Raw genomic sequence first — 20,144 nt, 5'->3', positions numbered from 1 at the left:
AATTTATTTTATTTTTTTAATTTATTAATATTTTTTTTAAATTATTAATTAAATATTTTTTTTTTTAATTTATTAATCAAAATATTAACAAAAAATTCTTTTAAATAAAATTGCACCAAAATTACTTAAAAAAATATTTCAAAGCAATAAATAAAATTCTCCCTAAAAGAAAATTGTGTTACGCTCCAAGTATCTCAACATGCCAACAGCTTACTTGTCAGTCTTCTTGCAAACTAATTTATATAAATAAAATTTATGATGAAAGGTGAAATGTGTTTATTATTGCGATAAAATTAGCATTAACTTAGTTTTAATTACTTGCTAATTGAGTTTTAGTTTGAAAATGATATCATTTCGCGAGACAATTTTCTCTATATAATTCTGAGAAATTTGTTTCAATCTTAAAATTATTTACGTTTCGATCAACAACTCGCCACTGTTGTGAAAACGAAGCATGACGATTCAAATCTTCCATTATTCTAAATTAAAAAATTAACTTTTAATGGCTTTAAAACAAAGGAAATTAAAATCAATCACGCTCACATAAATTACCGGCAGAGAATTAATGATAGCCTCTCCGACTAACTGATACTTATCAGTTTATCCGACAATTGCAAAAACATCACGACCTACCTTGCATTGAACTTGCAATTTGATTTTTATTGAAAAACGAAAATTTTTCAAAATTTCAGCAAAAAAAAATACAAAAAAATAATTTACCGGAAAAAATCCAGACAAAACAAGACAAAAAAAATATTTCGATTGATTAACGTTCGAACAATAAACAACGAATCATCATTTAGCCGCCAGCCAGCATCACGATAAAAGAATTCTCTCATCGCTAAACGTATACGAGCATTGCGGAATTGTAATGAACTTTGTGTACGCAAACACGTGCCGTCGACATCGTGCCCAATACACGAATAACGTGAATGAGTAAAAAATAACAAAAAATATCAGAACGCGAGAATCGGAATCGAAATCAGCTGAGTTTCTCAGTCTCAGTTCGGAATCGAGTCAATACGAGCACGAAAATTTTAATAATCGCGCAAATTAATTTTCGTTTCTAGACCACTTACAAAACTGTTCAAATAAATTAGACAAATAAATAGAATAAAAGTAGCTTTTTATGTGTGAAAAGTGTACTAATTAACAATGTTAACAGAGGTATCTTTCGATGTAATTTGTTGAACGTGAGTGGAATTTTTTTATTTTTATTTATTTTTTTTGTGTCGCCGTCCTTATCACCTTCACACAGTTTCTCTCTGTTTACTCTATTTTTCTTTGTTTCTCTTTGGGGTTTCTCTCTCATTTTCTCTTGTTTATTTTTTGTTTTTCAAAAAAAAAAAAAAAAAAAAAAAAAAATATTTAAAAAAATTATTAATTAAAAAATAAATTAAATTAATTAATTTTTTTTTAAATAATTTTTTAAATAAAATTAATAAAAAAAATTAAATTAATTTAAAAATTAAACAAAATTATGTTAACGGTAAATTAATTTATTTAAATTTAAAAATATATTAAAAATTTTAGGCGTTCGAGGTTTTATTTCTCACCAAATTTTATCTATTTTTTCATTCATTTTTAAAATTTTTTAAGTAAATATTTTTAATTAAATTATTTTTATTTAAATTAATTAAATTTAAATTAAATTAATTTTTTTTTAATTAAAAAAATAATATTTTCTATTTAAATATTTTTTTTTATGAAATATTTTTTTCCTTCATTAAACATTTAATTAAAATTAATTTTTATATATTTTTCGAGCTTTATTGTAGGTCTATGAAGCTTTTTGAACAATTTTAGAATTTTTCCGTCAATTTTAAAGATTTTTTAGAACATTTAGAGAATTTTAATTTCGATCATAGAAGTATTAATTCTAATTTATAAACAAAATATAAATTTTGTAACGCAATAACTCAAATTCTGATTCAAGAATCTCTTAGAAACTTTTTGTAGAGTATCAGAAATAACTTTAAGAAGGTTTAGGATCAGAAATATTAGAAAAACTTCCTTATATTTTTGCTTTTCAAAACAAATCAAAAATTGGCGGGAAAAATCTAGTTGATTAAAATTACAGCGCCATCTTGTCACTCAATATGTAACTAATACCATCACACGAAAAAATCATAAAATTTCAATAAAAAGCATCTAAAACTAAAATTTTGTGATGCATTGAGGTTATTTTCAGTTTGACATGCTCCCAAAAACTGTTTGTACCACAATTTTGTCCCACAAATAATTGTGGTCTTCCACACTTGAAAATTTTATCAATAAACGTTCGATTTATCATCATGTTGTTGTTTGCAATTCATTCTAAATAAATTCTATGGCTCAATAATAACATGCATGTTGTGATTTTGAATTGTATATTATTCAAAGAATAGAAAAAAAACGTATAATAAAGTAATAATGAACGAGTTAGTGCTGAGTCAAATCTAAATATACACTAAACCAAAATAAATGCTCTGCGGAGACAAAACAATAGGTCACACAAAACGCACTTGAATGATATGTTTTTTTTTGTGTGTTATTGAATTTGTCGATATTGATTGAATATCAGTCGATTCCGCAGAATAAAAAATATCAGTTTAATTGAATTTTCAGGTGTTTTTTTTTTCAGTGAATTAAGTTGAGTGAATTTCTTTCGCAACGAGAAATTTTCCGTATAGCAAAAACCCGCATGTCAGACACCCATTTTTACAAATTTAATCAAGATTTACAACTACTGTGAGTGCCAGTCAATTCCCCAAGTGATTCAACAAAGAGATATAGAAGTAACATCGTAACGTTTTAAAGAAAATTATCTATCTGTCTGTGCAAAATATATTAAGTCAAAGAGGATGTGAATGTGTGTGCGATGTATACTTAGGATAAACTCAAGTGCACTTTTGTTCTTTTAAAACTTTTGAATCGTAACGTTTTTTTTGTGTGTGTTGAAACATGAGGGGTGTCATTACTTACGGGAATTTGATGAAAAATTCATGAAAATTGATTTTTAAATAAATATTTTAGAATTTTTATTTGTGTAAAAGCTGGGATATTGAAGGAACATTTTTATATATTCTGAATCAGATAAGAATTTCTTTTTTTTTTAAGTAAATACTGACAATTGAAAAAGTAAAGTATATTTTAGCAAAACAAAAAAAAATGCAAAGAAAAAAATATTTTAAATTTTTTTAAGTACTTAACAAGGATTTAATTTTTTTTATTTATAAAAATTATAAAATTTATTCAAAAATTTTAAAAATTCTGGAATAAAAAAAAATAAAATTTAAAATATTTTAAAAATGAAAAACATTTTAAATGAAAAATTTAATAAAAAAAAAATTAAATGAAAATTTTATTTAAATTAAAATTTTTCGCAAAAAAATTATTTCGTAAAAAAATTACATTTTTTTTGCTTAAGTTTTTTTATTTCTATTAATTACAATAAAAATTATTTTTTTTTAAACAAAAATAAAATAAAATAAAAAAAAATATATAAAATATTTCGGATAATTTATTTATATTTTTTTAATGAAAAAAAAAATATTTTTTTTTTAAATTTAAATTATTATTATTTTATTTTGAGAAATTTAAAATTAAAAATATTTTTAATTGAATTAAAAAAATTAAATTTAATAAAAAATAATAAAATATTTATTTTTAAATAATTATATTTTTATTTTAATTAATTAATTTTTATTTTAGTTATTATTTTTTTCATTAATTAGTAAATTAAGTAATTTTTTTAATTAATTTAATTTTAATTCATCTAAAAATATCAAAAAATAATTTTTGTTTAAATTTCAAATTACTTGACACCCATTCATATGCAAAATTACAAAGAAACTTTACATTGTATATAAAATACAGTAACACAAATACAAACTATCCAACAAAACTACAAATTTCCCTGCTACGGTTTTGCATGTTTTTGAAAGAAAATTACTTCTCTCTCCGCACTTTGCATTGTTACGTGTGCATTGTGTGTGGTAGCCCGTTAGGTTGCGGAGATTGTGCAATCAATTTAAGTGCTTTTTGTGTTTAAATTGTATTAAATTTTGCATAATTTAGTCCGTTTGTGGTTTGTTTGTTGCTAAAGTTTCCCTCAAAAGTCATTCACGACATTTTGACTGACACGTCGAACAAAGGCTCGACTTTTCAAGAAAATTTCCTCTGGACGACGTAAAATTATTAATAAAAACGGTTTATCTTAACAGCGGCGCATTTAATGATAAATGTTAAATAAAGTCAAAACCTCACGGATCCTTTGCAGTAATTTTGAAACGTTATGCGGTTGGTTTCTATTTTTTTTTGTACGAATATAAAGTAAAAACTTTTGACTCGGTACTTAAAACTTTTTAAATTGTTTCGTTTTCGTGCATCGTGTGTCGTTTTTACGGGTTTTCGTTGCATTCGCAATTTTTAACTTGCCATCTTTAGTGTCTTTCTCTTCATAAAGCTGCAAATTTGTTCCATTATTGTGGAAAATTGCTTGAGCGAAAATTGAAATATCGTTAGAAGAAAGTTTGTCTGCGACAAATTGCTCTCCAGCTCTTGTTCTCGGTGAAAAATGAGAATTTATTTAATAAAGGATGTCAAGTTCCTGTCCTCAAGTAATTTCGTGCCAGACTTTTGTATCTGAATTAATTAAACAAATCGTTTGGTCACGTATTTTTTTTTTACAAAAAAATTTCAACTCCCAATTTTTTAAATAATTAAAAAAAAAATTAAAATATTTTTTAAAATATTCTTTAATTAATTTTTTTAAATATAATTAAATTTTTATAAATTAAGATTTTTTTTAAATATATTTTTTTAAATTTTTTAAATTTTAAAATATTTTTTTTTAAATTTTTTAAAAATTTTCTTTAAATTTTATAATTTTTTTTTTAAGAAAAAAATTTTTAAAAAAAATTTTTTTTTATAATTAAAAATTTTTTTTTAATATTTTTTTAATTATTTTTTTTAAATAATTTTATTTTTAAATTTTTAAAATATTTTTTTTTAAATTGAATTTTTAAAATATTTTTTAAAAATATTTTTAAATTTTTTTTTAAATATTTTTTATTTTTAAATTATTTTTTTTTATAAATTTCAAAAATATTCACAAAACAAAATTTTTTTTTTTCATGTAATTTGTTACCTATTGTTTATTTTTATTTATCTCACCTCAATATTTCTAAACACACAACTGCCAAAAATTTCAGAGAAATCCGGTAATGAATTTGTTGACCAACAACAACAAAAAAATGATCGAGTGGTTGAACAAATACGCAAACAAACAAAACCAATCGCATGAAAAATGATGAAAATTCGTCTCGAGGGCACTCCATGTCACAATTTCACACCATCGCATCATCAAATCATTTATCGTCAATAAATTTTTTGATTTTTTCTTCTGCCAGGTGTTTAACCAGACGTCTCCATGCGCAACAAAATGAATCCATTCAAAAATTTGTTTTTCGTATTTTTCCTTCTGCTTGAAGTAACGGCAAGCGACGAAAAGAAGGATTGGTGGCAAAAAACTGTTTTTTATCAAATTTATCCGAGAAGTTTTAAGGATTCGAATGGCGATGGGATCGGCGATATTGATGGAATTACATCGAAATTGGAATATTTGAAGGAAACGGGCGTTGATGCAATTTGGTTGTCACCGATTTTTTTCTCGCCAATGGTCGATTTTGGATATGATATTGCGGATTATTACAAAATTCATCCGGAATATGGAAATATCGATGATTTTGATGTGATGATGGATAAGGCGAAGTTGCTGGATATTAAAGTTATACTCGATTTTGTGCCAAATCGTAAGTTCTTTTGTTGTTGATTTTTGTATTTTTTGTTATTTTTTGACGTATTTAAAAGTAAAAATTCAAAATTATGCAAAAATTTCAACGTTTGACATTTTAAAATGTTCACTGGGATTAAAATTTTAAATGTGCATTGGGACAAAATTTTTAATTGTGCATTGGTATAAAATTTTAAAATGTTCATTCGAGGTAAAAAGTGCAAAAAAAAATTAAATGTTGACAAAATAAAATTAAAATAAAAATTTGCATTGGAAATAATTAAAATGCTCAATGGGACATTATTTAAAAAAAGAATAAAAATATAAAAAATTATTAAAAAAAAGTTTTTAAAAATTAAAATAATTTTTATTATTTTTAAAAAATTAAAAAAAAATTCAAAAAATAAAAAAAAATCATAAAAAAAATTTTAATTTTTTTAATTAAAAAAAATTATATTTAAAAATTAATTAAAAAAATAATTTAATTAAAAAAATTAAATTAATTTTAAAATTTTAATTTAAAATTTATTTTTAATAATTTTTTATATTTTATTTTTTTTTATTATTTTTTAAAATTAAATTAATTTTTTTTTATTTTTTCAGACACTTCTGATCAACACGAATGGTTCAAACGTTCCGTGGATCGCGAAACAATTTACGAAGATTATTACATTTGGCACGATGGGATTCCAAATCCCAAAGGAGGACAACCTCTCCCTCCGAACAATTGGGTTTCTGTCTTTTACGGCTCCGCATGGGAATATCACCCAGTGCGACATCAATATTACTTGCATCAATTCACAAAACAGCAACCTGACTTAAACTTCAGAAATCCTCGCGTAATCGAAGAAATGAACTCAATTCTTCGTTTTTGGCTCGGAAGAGGCGTTTCTGGCTTCCGAATCGATGCCGTCAACCATTTATTCGAAGTTGAAGATTTCGCGGATGAACCTCCTACGGGAAAAGTAACCGATCCGCTATCCTACGAATTTTTGCACCATTATCACACAACGGACTTGGTAAGTGTCGTTTTGCCCGCCGCGTGATAAATGAATGTCATTGCATTGATTTATTTCGGTTGGAGACACATTTTATAGTTTATGTTAATGTCTCAGTTTAGTAAGCGCAAAAAAAAAGTTAAACTTTACCATAAATTTGAATTTTACTCGAGCGGCAGTAAATGTTTCCATTTTTCTCTTTTTTTGTATTTTTTGCACGTTGATGATGATGATAGCCCGAATGTTACAGCGTAATTTATGCCTGGCGTGACTTGCTCGATGCATGGCAGGATGAGCATCAGACAGAGACCAAAATAATAATGACCGAGGCATATGCTAATTTAACGTTCACCATGCGTTACTATGGCACCAACGAGGACAACAAGCAGCAGTTGGGTGCCCATATTCCCTTCAATTTTTTGCTAATTTCCGATTTGGATCGCGACTCGACAGCGCCAGATTTTGTCCACACGATTAACAAATGGTTAACTTACATGCCGAACACTTTGTCCAACACGATAACAGCTAATTGGGTGGTTAGTTAAATTTTTCGTGTAATCGTAAATTTATGGCTTTGTCATTTTTTTTTTGTTTAGATGGGAAATCATGATCGTTCACGGGTAGCAACGCGTTATGGATATGAGAAAATTGATGTTATGAATATGCTTTTGTTGACGTTGCCAGGCATTGGAGTGACATATCAGGTCAGATTTTTTTTTAATTTTATTTGAAATTTACAATTAATTAAAGTTTGAAATGCTCATTGGGCAAAAAAATTACAAAATGTTGATTGAGCAAATAATTTTAAATTACTTACTGGGAAAAAATTTCAAAAATTTTTATTTTATAAAAAAATTCAAAATTGCTCATTGGGAAAATAATTTTAAATTACTCACTGGGTAAAAATTTCAAAAATTTTTATTTTATAAAAAAAATTCAAGATTGCTCTTTGGGCAAATAATTTTAAATTACTCACTGGAAAAAATTTCAAAAATTTTTATTTTATAAAAAATTCAAGAGTGCTCATTGGGAAAATAATTTTAAATTACTTATTAGGAAAAAATTTCAAAAATTTTTATTTTATAAAAAAATTCAAGATTGCTCATTGGGAAAATAATTTTAAATTACTCACTGGGAAAAAATTTCAAAAATTTTTATTTTATAAAAAATTCAAGATTGCTCATTGGGAAAATAATTTTAAATTACTTATTAGGAAAAAATTTCAAAAATTTTTATTTTATAAAAAATTCAAGATTGCTCATTGGGAAAATATTTTTAAATTACTTATTAGGAAAAAATTTCAAAAATTTTTATTTTATAAAAAATTCAAGATTGCTCATTGGGAAAATAATTTTAAATTACTCACTGGGAAAAAATTTCAAAAATTTTATTTTAATAAAAAAAATCAAGATTTCTCACTGGGAAATTAATTTTAAATTACTCATTGGGAAAAAATTTCAAAAATTTTTATTTTATAAATAAAATTAAAGATTGCTCACTGGGCAAATAATTTTAAATTACTCATTAGGAAAAATATTCAAAAATTTTTATTTTATAAAAAAAATAAAGATTGCTCACTGGGAAAATAATTTTAAATTACTCACTGGGAAAAAATTTCAAAAATTTTTATTTTATAAAAAATTCAAGATTGCTCATTGGGAAAATAATTTTAAATTACTCACTGGGAAAAAATTTCAAAAATTTTTATTTTATAAAAAATTCAAGATTGCTCATTGGGAAAATAATTTTAAATTACTCATTAGGAAAAAATTTCAAAAATTTTTTTTTAATAAAAAAAATTCAAAATTGCTCATTGGGAAAATAATTTTAAATTACTCATTGGGTAAAAATTTAAAAAATTTTCAGTTGAAATTCTTAAAAAATTTTTACAGGGAGAAGAAATCGGCATGACAGATTACTCCGACATCTCATGGGAAGACACCAAAGATCCCGCAGCACTCAACACAAATCCCGAAGTCTACAAAGAATATTCTCGTGACTTTGTTCGAACTCCCTTCCAATGGGATTCGAGTCGTTATTCCGGCTTTACCGATGGCAACACGACTTGGCTACCCGTAAATCCCAATTATCGCGCCTTAAACCTAAAATCGCAACAAGAAGCTGACAAAAGTCATTGGAAATTGTATCAACAATTAACTCAACTGCGAAACCACGCAACTTTCCTTCATGGCACTTTTCGACCCATGACTTTTGGAACGAGCGTTATTGCCTATACGAGAGAACATCCCAACAGCGAAACTTTTGTCGTCGTTTTAAATCTCGGAAAATTACGAGAAATTGTGGATTTGAGTGTATTTTTAACGTTGCCCGATGAACTTGTCGTGGAGGCGACCGGTATTCGATCAACTTATGCCATTGGGTGAGTAAATTTTTTCATGATTTTTTTTTTAGCATGTTGCATGATGTGTTTTGTCCCAAATTAGATCAAAAATAAATGCTTCAGAAGTACGTTTAGGCAAATACGAGTCTTTACTCCTGAGGACAAATGGTCGTTATACGTGCCTTAATGCGGGATTCATTGCTACCACATTTGACGCTTTTTTGTTGATATTGCCGTTTTTTGTCGTTACAGATCTAAATTCTTATTAGTTATGTTAAAATAAATGTCATGTGATGCGATATGTGATAGGCAATAAGCTAAAATGAAAAGTCCAGGTCGTTAAAAGTTATGAGCGCACAAAGCTTGTTTGAATCGTTGCTTATTTTTTATTTTTATTTATTTAATTTTGTCATCTGTCCTGTTTTATTATTATGATTAATAAATGCTGTGCCGTCGTTATTTGATATTTTACTCTTTAATGTTTTCTAGTTTTTATGGTATAATTGCATTGTGTAATAAATGTGTAATAAATTGCAATGGTAATTTTTTGTTTTGTTTTTATTGTGCTGTTGGCCTTTAACAACTTTCGAGTTTTTTATGCTCTGAGGAATTTTCCATAAAATGATTTCAGTGTTTTAATATAATTTTTTAAGATAAAAAATTTAATTGAACTAAATATTTAAAGTTTTTCATTCTTTTTGTAATTTTTTTAAAGAATTTTAGAAAAATTTTAATTTAATAAAATTTTTAATCTCAATTTTATTTTTTTTATTTCAAATTCTTCAATTCAAGATTTTCCATTTTAAAATTTTTATACAAAAAAATTTAATTTTTTTATTTATTTAATTTTTTAATTTCAAGTTTTACTTTTTTTTATATTTAATTTTAAAAATTTTAAAAAAATTAAAATTAATTAAAATTAATTACTTTTAAATTTTTATTTTATAATTTTTTTAAATCTTTTGTTTTTAAAAAAATTTTATTTCTAAATTTAGTGAATTTCAAATATTTTTTTTTTATTAAATCGTTTTTTTGTTATTATTGCCTTAATTTAATTATTTATTTTTTTAATTTTGTCTGAAATTATTCAATTTTTTTAAATATTTTTTCAAATTAACAGATTTTTCTATGAATTTATTTATTTTAAAATATCTTAAAGCTAAATGTCAAAAATTAAAAAAAAATAATTATATTTATTTTATTTTTTAATTAAAAAATTATTGAAATAAATCGAAAAAAAAATTTTAACTGGAATTTAAATACTAAAAAAATTGTTTTTTAACGAAACGAATGAATTAATATTTTCAGAAATTAATTTTAGTAATTATAATAAAATTGAATAAAATTCTGGAAACCCATTTCAACCTTCCATAAAATTTAATGACCAAAATTAAGCTTGCTTTTGAATTCAATTCTTCACAAAACTAAATTTTCATTAAATATCTTTTCATTTCACGTCCTTTTACACAAACTGCATGCAAAAAGGCTTAAAATTAGGCTCAAATCCGCTTTTCATCGAAATTCCCGCGAATGAAATATTAGTACTTAACGATCATTGCACAATATATTAACATGTACATTGCGTCATTTTTCAACATTATTACGGGACACATTGTTCAACACATAAATTTGTCGGCATTAAAACTTTAAGAGCCTCCATTTTTTTATGTTTCATGAACTATTTTTTTTTGTAGTAAAAAACATAAAAAAAAACTTTTGTCTATTTTCATTCATTCAACAGAAAATTTTGTAACATCTGCTCCCATTTTCAGAATTTTGTTTTATTTCCCTTCAATTATTACTTTACTTTCGAGTTTCGTGTCTACTGCCGTTATTATCATGATGAACCTACTTTTTTCCAGTTCAAATTACTTGCATGTTACTTTTTTTTATGGCGCTGCATTCATTTCGTATCATTATTTTATATGGCGATTGTGCCGAGAGACAAACTGCATTATAAACTTTAATAGACTACAAATCTATTATCCTGACGGTTCTCCCTTTTTTTCTCTTTATTGCACATTTTATTTATTACACCGCCACGACGACAACGACGATATTTAGCTCAACGGTGTTAACAAAATCAATAATGTTGGACTACGACGAAAGTCTCGTGCTCAAGTCGCCAAAGCCGCATGCCACGAGGAAGACAAGCGAAAGGTAATGTTGCCAATAAACAATTATTAAGTATTAGACGCGTTGTGAAAAAAATACGTTTTGAAATTTTTTTTGGCTGTGAGATGTGAAAATTTAGTTCTTTTAAATTTTTGATTAATTTTTTTTAATTTTAAAATAAAAGTTAATTAATCGATTTTTAAATAAAATATAATTAAACAAAAATTTAAAATAAAAATATTAAAAATTCTTCGAATTATTTTCACAGTTTTAAGTGATTTTTTCAAAGAAAAATTCGAAGAAATTTATTTTTGATTTTTTTTTAGTTTTTTATTATTATTTTTTGTTTAATGAACAATTTACAATAAAAATTACAAAAAAAAAATATTTGAAAAAATTTAAAATTATTTAAAAATAAAAATTTCTTTAAAAAAATTAAGTCGAATTTTTTTTGGACTTTCATTGCTATTCAAAATGTGATTCAAAAAAAATTCACAAAAAAATATTATTAATTTTTTTTTTAAACTTTTTTGACCAAATAAATTTCTTTTTAATTAATTTTAATTTTTGATTTTATATAATTTAATTTTTTTAATTTAATAAAGGTAATTTATTTTATTTATTTATTTAATTTTTATTTTAATTTTCAACAATAAAAATAAATTCATCAAAAAAAAAAATCATAAAAATATTCAAAAGTCGGGTTTCATAAGTTATTTAATCAAAAAATATAAATAAAAAATAATATTTATAATTTTCAAGAAATTATTTTTTTTTAAATCTAATTTTTTTTCAAATTTATCTTTTGCTTTCTTTATATTTTGATAAAAAAAAATATGAAGTCGAAAAACTAAAATTTTCCATTTCTCACGAGACGTTATTTTTTCACAACTTAGAGAAGAGTTTACTTAACGATCATAAATAACTGCGGCTCGTTTAATTAATTTTCCATATAAATATTTTATTGCAGACTTCCAGTGCGTGTTCGACGATTAATGGATCGCAAGTTAATCGGTATCGAATTAAGGGACGTCATTGCCGCAGTAGCAACTTTATTCGCTCTTTTAGTGCTCGGCTACCATTATGTTACATGTTGTAATTGTGACAAAATTTGCGAAAAAATGAAAGGATTTGATGAGGATTTGTAAAAATCGATAAATTTATTTTTTTTGCTTTATTGGGCCATGAAAACGAATCTCGCTACCGCAAGAAGAAGTAATCCAATTGAGAGTTGTGCGACATTGGCACCATTATCACGTGATCGTAAAATAACCGCAGCATAATCTCCCAATGTCATGTTGCTCGTGTCAACTTCATCGCTGTAAAAATGTAGGAAATGTAGGAAAAATCGTTGAAATGAAAGAAATAAATGTAAAGTTGTAAAATTGCTGTTCAGTGAATGTCGTGTCAAGTCATTCATTTGCGAGTTAATTGCTTAATTGTCTATATCTCTGGTTTTCTTGTTTATGAGATTCCGTTTTTCTCAATTATTTTCTATGGTTTTAATTTTTTTTTATTAAGTTTGAGATTCAGAGAGAAAATTTTTTTCAGCTGTTGCTTTTCATTTCACGCAACATGAAAAATTATTATTTTATTTTTTCAAGTAAAATAAAAACTTAATAATTTTCTCAATTTTTTATCTGAGGGATTTTAAAGTTTTTCTTAATTTTTTTAAAAATAATTTTTAATAAAATTTAATTAAAATAATATTTAAAAAAATATTAAAATAAAATTAAAATAAATAAATTAAATTTTCTTAAAATTTATTCTCTTTGTAATTTTTTTTAAGCTGTCGAATTATATTTGATATTTATTTATTTTTAATATTTTTCTGAAGTTTTATTTTTAATTTTTAATTAAGTAATTTTTTTAGTAAAGTAAATAAAAGCTTTAAAATATTTTAAAATTTTTCAAAAAAAATTTAATTTCCGGAATTTTTAAAATTGCCAATTTAAGTATTGCTTGTATTTATTTTTTTTATTCATCGAATTTTCTAAATTTTTCTAATTTTAATTTTGAAATTTATAAGCAAATTTTTTTATTTAAATTAATTATTTATTTTTTTAATTTAAAAATTTATTTTTTACGTAATTATCATTTAATTTAATCTAAAATTATTAGTTATTTTTATTATTTTTTTTAAATTAAAAAAAAAATAAAAATTAATGAAAAAAAAAAATTTTAATAATTAATTTAAATAAATTTAAAAAAAATTATTTAAATTCAAATAAAATTTAATTAAAAAATTAACTATTTAAAAAAACCCTAAATTATAAAAAAAATAATTTTAATAAGATTCTACATCAAAATCTTAAAACTCAAAATTACTTTCACACGACATATTTCACTTTCAAGCTATTTTTTTCATAAAAACTATCGATAAAATCTCAAAACTCACCCAACATTAAAACTCGCTTTTGAAGTTTTAAACACAATTTTCATTTTTTGCGGCACATCTTCAAACGCATTCGTCAAATTAAATGCAGTGTTATGTCTATTAATATTCGCAACCATCACATAACTTTCCTCATTTTCAAATTTCCTCTCAAACACGAGCAAATCATCATTAATTGCTTTCAACTTCAGTCCTCCATGCAAAAATGCTCTTTCATTCCGCAACTTTGTGAGTTCCGTAAATTGATGAAAAATACTGTCTGGTCGATCTTTCATGAATTCCACGTTAATTTGTTCATAATTTCGGTTCACGGGCAACCAAGTTTTTTCTCCTTCAGAAAATCCGGCGTTTGTTCCGTTTGTCCATTGCATCGGGGTTCGGCATGGATCTCTGTTGTCAACGACAATTTCAAAATCGAGATTATCCGACATTGAAATTTCTTCTCCCTGATAATTTTTTTTTTAATTTAATTTTTTTTTTGACAAAAAATAACGGGACTTACGTAATAAGTAATGCTCGTTCCTGGCAATGTCATCAACAAAGTGTTTGCTAATTCAGCTCGAAACCGTTTAATGCGTGTCGCTACTCTGCTGTGATCGTGCGATCCAATAACCCAACTTGGCGTATGTCCAGTTGGCATGTTTTTCAACCAATTTTCGATTCCTTCCTTAATTCTCGGTGCTTTTGGGTCGTCTTGCAGCGCGTAAATAAGTTCAAAGTTAAATGGCATATGAGCTCCTTTTCGTTTCCCATCCTTGGATTCGTAATAACGCATCGTATCTCCAATGCTGGCATACGCTTCGGTCATTAAAATCTTATCATCCGTCAAATTGTTATCTTTCGTGTATTTTTCGAGATAATCGCGCCATTCATAAACGACGTCATACGTTTCGTTCTGATCTTTTGTGTAAATATGCTCCAAATAGTCATAGGTACCTTCTTGACCCCAACCCGTCAATGGCTCATCCAAAAATTTGTCGTCTTCAAACATGTGATTTATCGCATCCAAACGAAATCCGTCGACGCCTTTGTCTAAATAGAATTTTATCACTTCTGTCATTTCCTGTTTCACTTTGGGGTTGCGATAATTCAAGTCGGGTTGGTATTTCGTGAATTGATGTAAATACCATTGATTTCGTTCGGAGCGATAAGTCCATGCAGGTCCTCCAAAAACGGAGACCCAATTATTTGGCGGCTTTGGATTATTGTTTTCGTCAAGGGTTCCATTGCGCCAAACATAGTAATCGTCTTTGCCATTGACTTTTTTCACTGAATCTTGGAACCATTGATGTTGGTCACTTGTGTGATTCGGAATGTAATCCAGCATTATTTTGATACTTAAATTGTGGGCACGTTCGATAAGGGCTTCAAAGTCCTGAGATGGGATTTTTTTTAATTTATTTTTTTTTTAAATATTTTTGATTGGGTTGAAAATTGATGTAAGTAAATTAAAATTATAAATAAAAGTAAATAATTAATTTAATAATAAAAAATTAATAATTTTAAAAAACTAATTTTCATTCAACTCAAAATAATTAAAATATTTAATTGATTATTTTAAACATTTTTGAAAAAAACTAATTTAGGCCGCTTGAAATTAGTTTTTTATTTTATATTTAAATCCAATGGGGCAAAATAATTTAAAAAGTTATTTTTCAAAAATTACCAAAATTTTCATGATTTTTCAACAAATTTTCAAAAAATAAAATTAATTATTTAATTCAAAAAAAAAAATAAATATTAAAAAAATTTTATAAAAGATTTTGAAATTCCTTTTTAGTTATTTTTAATTTAATTCATTTTTTTTTCAATTTAAATTTTAAATTAAATTTAAAAATTTTTTAAAATCAATTTTTAATACACAAATATTTAAAAACCTCAAAACAAAATAAAATTTTTCAAAAAAAATTAAAATTAATTTGGCATTTTGTTTTAATTTCAAAATTTTTTATTTTAGAGTGCCCCCCTCATTTTTATTTCAAAAATTTTATTCTATTGTGTTTTAAAATTGTGAAAAGATTAATTAAAAAAATTAATTAATAATTAAAAAATTTTAAGCTTTTATTTTTTTAGTCAAAATTTAAAAAATTTTAAAAAATTTATTAAAATTTAATTTAAAAAAATAATTTTATTTTAATAATTTTAAATTATAATTTATTCAAAAATTTTTAAAATATTTAATTAAATATTTAAAATATTTTAAGTTGAATTAAAATTAATTTTTTAAAATTATATATAAAAAAAAATATTTTTAAATTAAATTTTAAAATATTTTTTCGTTAAATTTTCCCATCTTGAATTTTTCAAAAAATTTTTAAACTTTTAATTTTAATTTTTCGAGCAAAAACCATTAAATTTTCATCTTAAAACTGATTTTTAGCTTTTCTCTATTTTTTTTTTATTTTTTTAATATTTAAAAAAATTGTTGCATTACTTTTTCAGTCAATAAAAGCCTTTAAAATAATTTTAAAAAATTATATCAATTTTCATCTCAATCAAAAATTATAGAAAAAAAAATTTTTCACCTTCATATCTCCGTAAGCTTCGTCAATTTTGTAAAAATCCGACACGTCATACCCCAAATCCTTTTGCGGCGATGCAAAAATCGGAGAAAGCCACGTCGCCGTAATCCCAAGTTCCTTCAAGTGATCAAAATTAGCAATCATTCCTTTAAGATCTCCAATTCCATCGCCATTGCTGTCCTTAAAACTTCGCGGATAAAGTTGATAAAAATTGGCACGTTGCCACCATTGTTTCGTTGGAAGTTCATTTTTAACTGATTTCGCTTCAACAATTATGACGATGAGACACGTCAGAAGAAGAAATTTAATTAAAATGTTCATTTTTTTGCGGAATTTAATCAACTTCGTAAGCGAACAAATGAACACTAATCGAATAATTGTAATATTTTTGTATTTTATGAAACAAAAAAACGACGATAAGAACGAGTGATAAGAGACTTGATTAAAAATCAATCTCTGATTCAGTCAATTTTTTATTGCCTCAGACGTGACACGCTTATTGTTCAGGTGAGTAAACAAACAAAAATGTCAAGACCTCCATCAATCACTGATTATTTTTGTGTTTTTTATCTTTCAGGAGATTAGATTTTCGTAGAAATCATTTTTCGCAGCAAATTTTAATCCGTTTCAACGAAAAGTCAGTAACAAAAGTCGGTTTGAAGCAAGAATTATGTTAAAATATTTTTATTTCTCGTTATTTTTCGCGGTTTTTGCATCTGCTTACATTTTAGCGCCGAGCGATGTCAAAGCAGATGACAAGGATTGGTGGCAAACGGCAGTTTTTTATCAAATTTATCCGAGATCTTGTAAGAAATTTATTTTTATTTTATTTTTTTAAAATATTTTTAATAAAATAATAAAAATAATTAATAAATAAAAAATAATAATTAATAATTTTTTGAAATAAAAAAATTTGGTACATTTGATGATTTTTAATAAAAAAAAAATTCAAAAATTAATTAATTTTTTTTTAATTTATTTTTTATTAAAAATCATCAAATATATTTTTTTTATTTAAAAAAAAAAATTTTTTTTTATTTAATTTATTTTTTATTTAAAAACGAAAAAAAAAAATAATTAATAAATAATTTTATTTTTAATTAATATTTTTAATTATTATCAATTTATAATTTTTTTTATTTATTATTTTTTTTAATTGAAAATTTTTTTTCATTAAAAATCTCTCAGTTAAGGACAGCAATGGCGACGGAATCGGCGACATTCGCGGCGTCATCGAAAAACTCGACCATTTAAAGGAGGCTGGAGTTCAAGCAACTTGGTTAAGTCCCATTATGAAATCACCTCAAGCGGATTTCGGCTACGATATTTCGGATTTTACGGATATTGATCCACTTTTTGGGACAATGAAGGATTTTGAGGATCTTGTGACACGTGCACGCGAGTTGGATATCAAAATTATCATGGATTTCGTGCCAAATCACTCGAGTGACGAACACGAATGGTTCCAAAAGTCCATCGAACGGGATCCGGAGTACGAAGACTACTACATTTGGCACGACGGGAAATTTGACGAACACGGGAATCGACATCCGCCGAATAATTGGGTAAGAATTTTGAGTTTTTATGAAGTTAAATTAGCTTGAAATTATTTTTTATTTTAAATTTTTATGAATATTGATAGCAATCAGTTTTTTATGGGTCAGCATGGACTTGGAACGAGAAACGAGGACAATATTATTTGCATCAATTTGATAAGAAACAACCAGATTTAGATTATCGCAATCCGAAGGTAGTTAATGCCATGAAAAATGTTTTGAAATTTTGGATGGACAAGGGAGCTTCGGGATTTAGAGTTGATGCCATGTAAGATTTTTATTACATTTTAAATAATTTTTTTTAATTTTTAGTAAAATTTGAAGAAAATATCAGAAAAATTCATTGAAAATTTTAAGAAATTTTCAAAGAAATTGATAAATTTTTTATTGAATTTAAAAAAATATAAATTATTAAAAAAAAATTGAAGAATAAGAAAAAATTATGGAAAACTTGAAAATTGTTACATTTTTTTTAAATCATAAAAAAATATTAATTTCATAAATATTTGTAAAAAAAAAATTAAATTAAAAAATTAAAAATTTTAAATTAAATAAAATTTATTTTAAAAAAATAATTAAAAATTTTAAAATTATTTTAATTAAAAAAAAAAAAATTTTAATTTAATTAAAAAATTTTATTTATTTAAAATTTATTTTTATTTTTTATTTTTTTTTATTTAATTTAATTTATTTTTTATTTTATTTTATTTATTTTTAAAATTTATTTAAATTAAATTTATTAATTTTTTTTTTCACAGCAACCATTTATTCGAAGTCGAAGATTTACGTGACGAGCCACTCACGGGATGGACTAACGATCCCTTCAACTACGGTTACACGCATCATTACTACACCAAAGACCTCGACGAAACCTACGAAATGGTCCAACAATGGCGAAAACTCCTCGACGAATACACCGCCGAACACAAAACCGAAACAAAAATTCTCATGACGGAAGCGTATGCCAATCAAACGTTCACTGCCAAATTTTACAATTACGACTCTCATTTCCCCTTCAACTTTGGTTTCATCGAAAACTTGCGAGATTATCACTCCGCTTACGACATTCGGCAAATTATCGATGACTGGTTGGATCTCATGCCGAAAGGAGCAACCGCTAATTGGGTTTTGGGCAATCATGACAAGCCTCGGGTTGCGTCGCGGTTCGGATTTGAACGTCATGATGGCATGTTGGCGATCGAGATGACGTTGCCAGGTGTCGCTGTGACATACAATGGCGAGGAAATCGGCATGATTGACCATCGGGACATTTCGTGGGAAGAAACTGTCGATCCACAAGCTTGCAATGGACCGCAAGAAGGGTACGAGGAACGTTCGAGAGATCCGCAACGAACCCCGTTTCAATGGGACGACACGAAAAATGGAGGATTTAGCGATGGAGATAGCACGTGGTTGCCGTTACATCCGAATTTCCGTGAAAATAACTTGGCGAAACAGAAAAAAATGGAAAAAAGTTACTTTAGCTTTTACAAAGACTTGACTGAGTTGCGAAAGACTAAAGTTTTGCAACATGGAACTTTTCGCACGTACATTTTCGGCGATAAAATCTATTCTCACATTCGGTAAGAAACCAATTTTGCCGAAAAAAAATTAATTTTTAACATTTTCTTTAAAAAAATAGCGAATTCGAGGGCGAACATGTCATCGTTGTTGTGTAAGTTTTCAATTTTTATCTAAAAATCAAGAAAATTCTTTAAAAATATTTAAATTTCAGCAATTTAAGCTACAAATACGAGACAATCGACATCACCCGAGCAATTGACGTCGCCAATGATGTGGAAATAATTGCAGTAGGTCACAGATCGACTCACAACAAAGGGTAAAAATTTCTTATCAAATATCGATTTACATAAAAATTTCTATGCACAACTTTAAATTTTGCTTTTTAGTGAGATTCTGGATGCGAAAAGTATCGAAGTGCGGTCTTATGATGCCCTGATTTTACGTGAAAGAAAATAATAAAATGGAAAATTTGCATTCCAGATTTAATTAGAATAATAAATGAAAATTCACGTTATTTGAAGCGACGATGTTTGTTGTTGTCAGAGATGTAACTTTCGAAAATTATGAATTTTAATAATTTAAAAATAATTTTTTTTTCATTTTTCAATAAATATATTGAGATGTTTTCAACATTATTAACGGCATTAAATATTTTTTTAAAATTTATTTAATTTTTAAATAATTAAATTTATTTTTTTAAAAAAAATAATAAAAATTTCATTAGAATTAAAAGTTATATTTTTTTAATAAATTTCTAAAAAAATATTATTTTTATTTATTTTATTTTTTATTTAATTATTTATTTTTTTTTTATTTAAAAATTTAAATATTAAAAATTTGTCTTAAATGATCAATTAAATTGAATATTTAAATAAAAATTAATTTTTTAAAATTATTTTTATAAAATTTAAAACAAA

At 25.1% G+C, this 20,144-nt stretch overlaps 4 protein-coding genes across 5 annotated transcripts in view; 2 read left to right on the top strand and 2 right to left on the bottom strand.

Moving 5' to 3' along the window:
• LOC134828487 (dual specificity calcium/calmodulin-dependent 3',5'-cyclic nucleotide phosphodiesterase 1-like) overlaps positions 1 to 20,144 on the bottom strand; it is a 105,861-nt gene that overhangs the window by 46,714 nt on the left and 39,003 nt on the right. The gene's annotated exons all lie outside the window — the stretch shown is intronic.
• On the top strand, positions 1,020 to 12,681 carry LOC134831124 (maltase 2-like). 2 transcript variants are annotated; one of them, XM_063844779.1, is made up of 8 exons: positions 1,020 to 1,193; positions 5,394 to 5,795; positions 6,380 to 6,795; positions 7,011 to 7,310; positions 7,371 to 7,478; positions 8,667 to 9,154; positions 11,180 to 11,275; positions 12,201 to 12,681. In XM_063844779.1, the coding sequence occupies exons 2-8, from the start codon at positions 5,414 to 5,416 to the stop codon at positions 12,376 to 12,378; spliced, it is 1,968 nt and encodes a 655-aa protein (XP_063700849.1). In that variant the 5' UTR covers positions 1,020 to 1,193; positions 5,394 to 5,413; the 3' UTR covers positions 12,379 to 12,681. The 2 variants fall into 2 exon arrangements, with proteins under 2 accessions (XP_063700849.1, XP_063700850.1); XM_063844780.1 differs by lacking the exons at positions 11,180 to 11,275; positions 12,201 to 12,681 and adding an exon at positions 9,219 to 9,574.
• Positions 12,405 to 16,468, bottom strand: LOC134832229 (alpha-glucosidase-like). The gene is made up of 4 exons (XM_063846199.1): positions 16,151 to 16,468; positions 14,128 to 15,000; positions 13,629 to 14,071; positions 12,405 to 12,549 (listed from the first exon to the last, which is right to left on the bottom strand). The coding sequence occupies exons 1-4, from the start codon at positions 16,466 to 16,468 to the stop codon at positions 12,405 to 12,407; spliced, it is 1,779 nt and encodes a 592-aa protein (XP_063702269.1).
• LOC134831413 (maltase 2-like) lies at positions 17,556 to 19,742 on the top strand. Its single transcript, XM_063845139.1, has 6 exons — positions 17,556 to 17,712; positions 17,790 to 17,971; positions 18,462 to 19,286; positions 19,346 to 19,378; positions 19,439 to 19,543; positions 19,614 to 19,742. Exons 1-6 carry the CDS (start codon positions 17,569 to 17,571, stop codon positions 19,681 to 19,683), a joined length of 1,359 nt encoding a protein of 452 aa, XP_063701209.1. The 5' UTR covers positions 17,556 to 17,568; the 3' UTR covers positions 19,684 to 19,742.

Source organism: Culicoides brevitarsis, chromosome 2 (genome assembly GCF_036172545.1).
Source record: "Culicoides brevitarsis isolate CSIRO-B50_1 chromosome 2, AGI_CSIRO_Cbre_v1, whole genome shotgun sequence".
NCBI lineage: Eukaryota > Metazoa > Arthropoda > Insecta > Diptera > Ceratopogonidae > Culicoides > Culicoides brevitarsis.
This window is presented reverse-complemented; position numbering and strand designations above follow the sequence as displayed.

Bases quoted from the DNA above. Each gene is read 5' to 3' on its own strand.
- LOC134831124 (XM_063844779.1), top strand. From the start codon at position 5,414: ATGCGCAACAAAATGAATCCATTCAAAAATTTGTTTTTCGTATTTTTC. The intron at 6,796-7,010 runs GTAAGTGTCGTT...TGATGATGATAG, and splicing joins ATTATCACACAACGGACTTG to CCCGAATGTTACAGCGTAAT. The intron at 11,276-12,200 runs GTAATGTTGCCA...ATTTTATTGCAG, and splicing joins ACGAGGAAGACAAGCGAAAG to ACTTCCAGTGCGTGTTCGAC.
- LOC134832229 (XM_063846199.1), bottom strand. From the start codon at position 16,468: ATGAACATTTTAATTAAATTTCTTCTTCTGACGTGTCTCATCGTCATA. The intron at 15,001-16,150 runs GTGAAAAATTTT...ATCCCATCTCAG, and splicing joins AAGCTTACGGAGATATGAAG to GACTTTGAAGCCCTTATCGA. The intron at 12,550-13,628 runs GTGAGTTTTGAG...ACATTTTTACAG, and splicing joins AAAGCGAGTTTTAATGTTGG to CGATGAAGTTGACACGAGCA.
- LOC134831413 (XM_063845139.1), top strand. From the start codon at position 17,569: ATGGATTTCGTGCCAAATCACTCGAGTGACGAACACGAATGGTTCCAA. The intron at 17,713-17,789 runs GTAAGAATTTTG...GAATATTGATAG, and splicing joins GACATCCGCCGAATAATTGG to CAATCAGTTTTTTATGGGTC. The intron at 19,287-19,345 runs GTAAGAAACCAA...TTAAAAAAATAG, and splicing joins AAAATCTATTCTCACATTCG to CGAATTCGAGGGCGAACATG.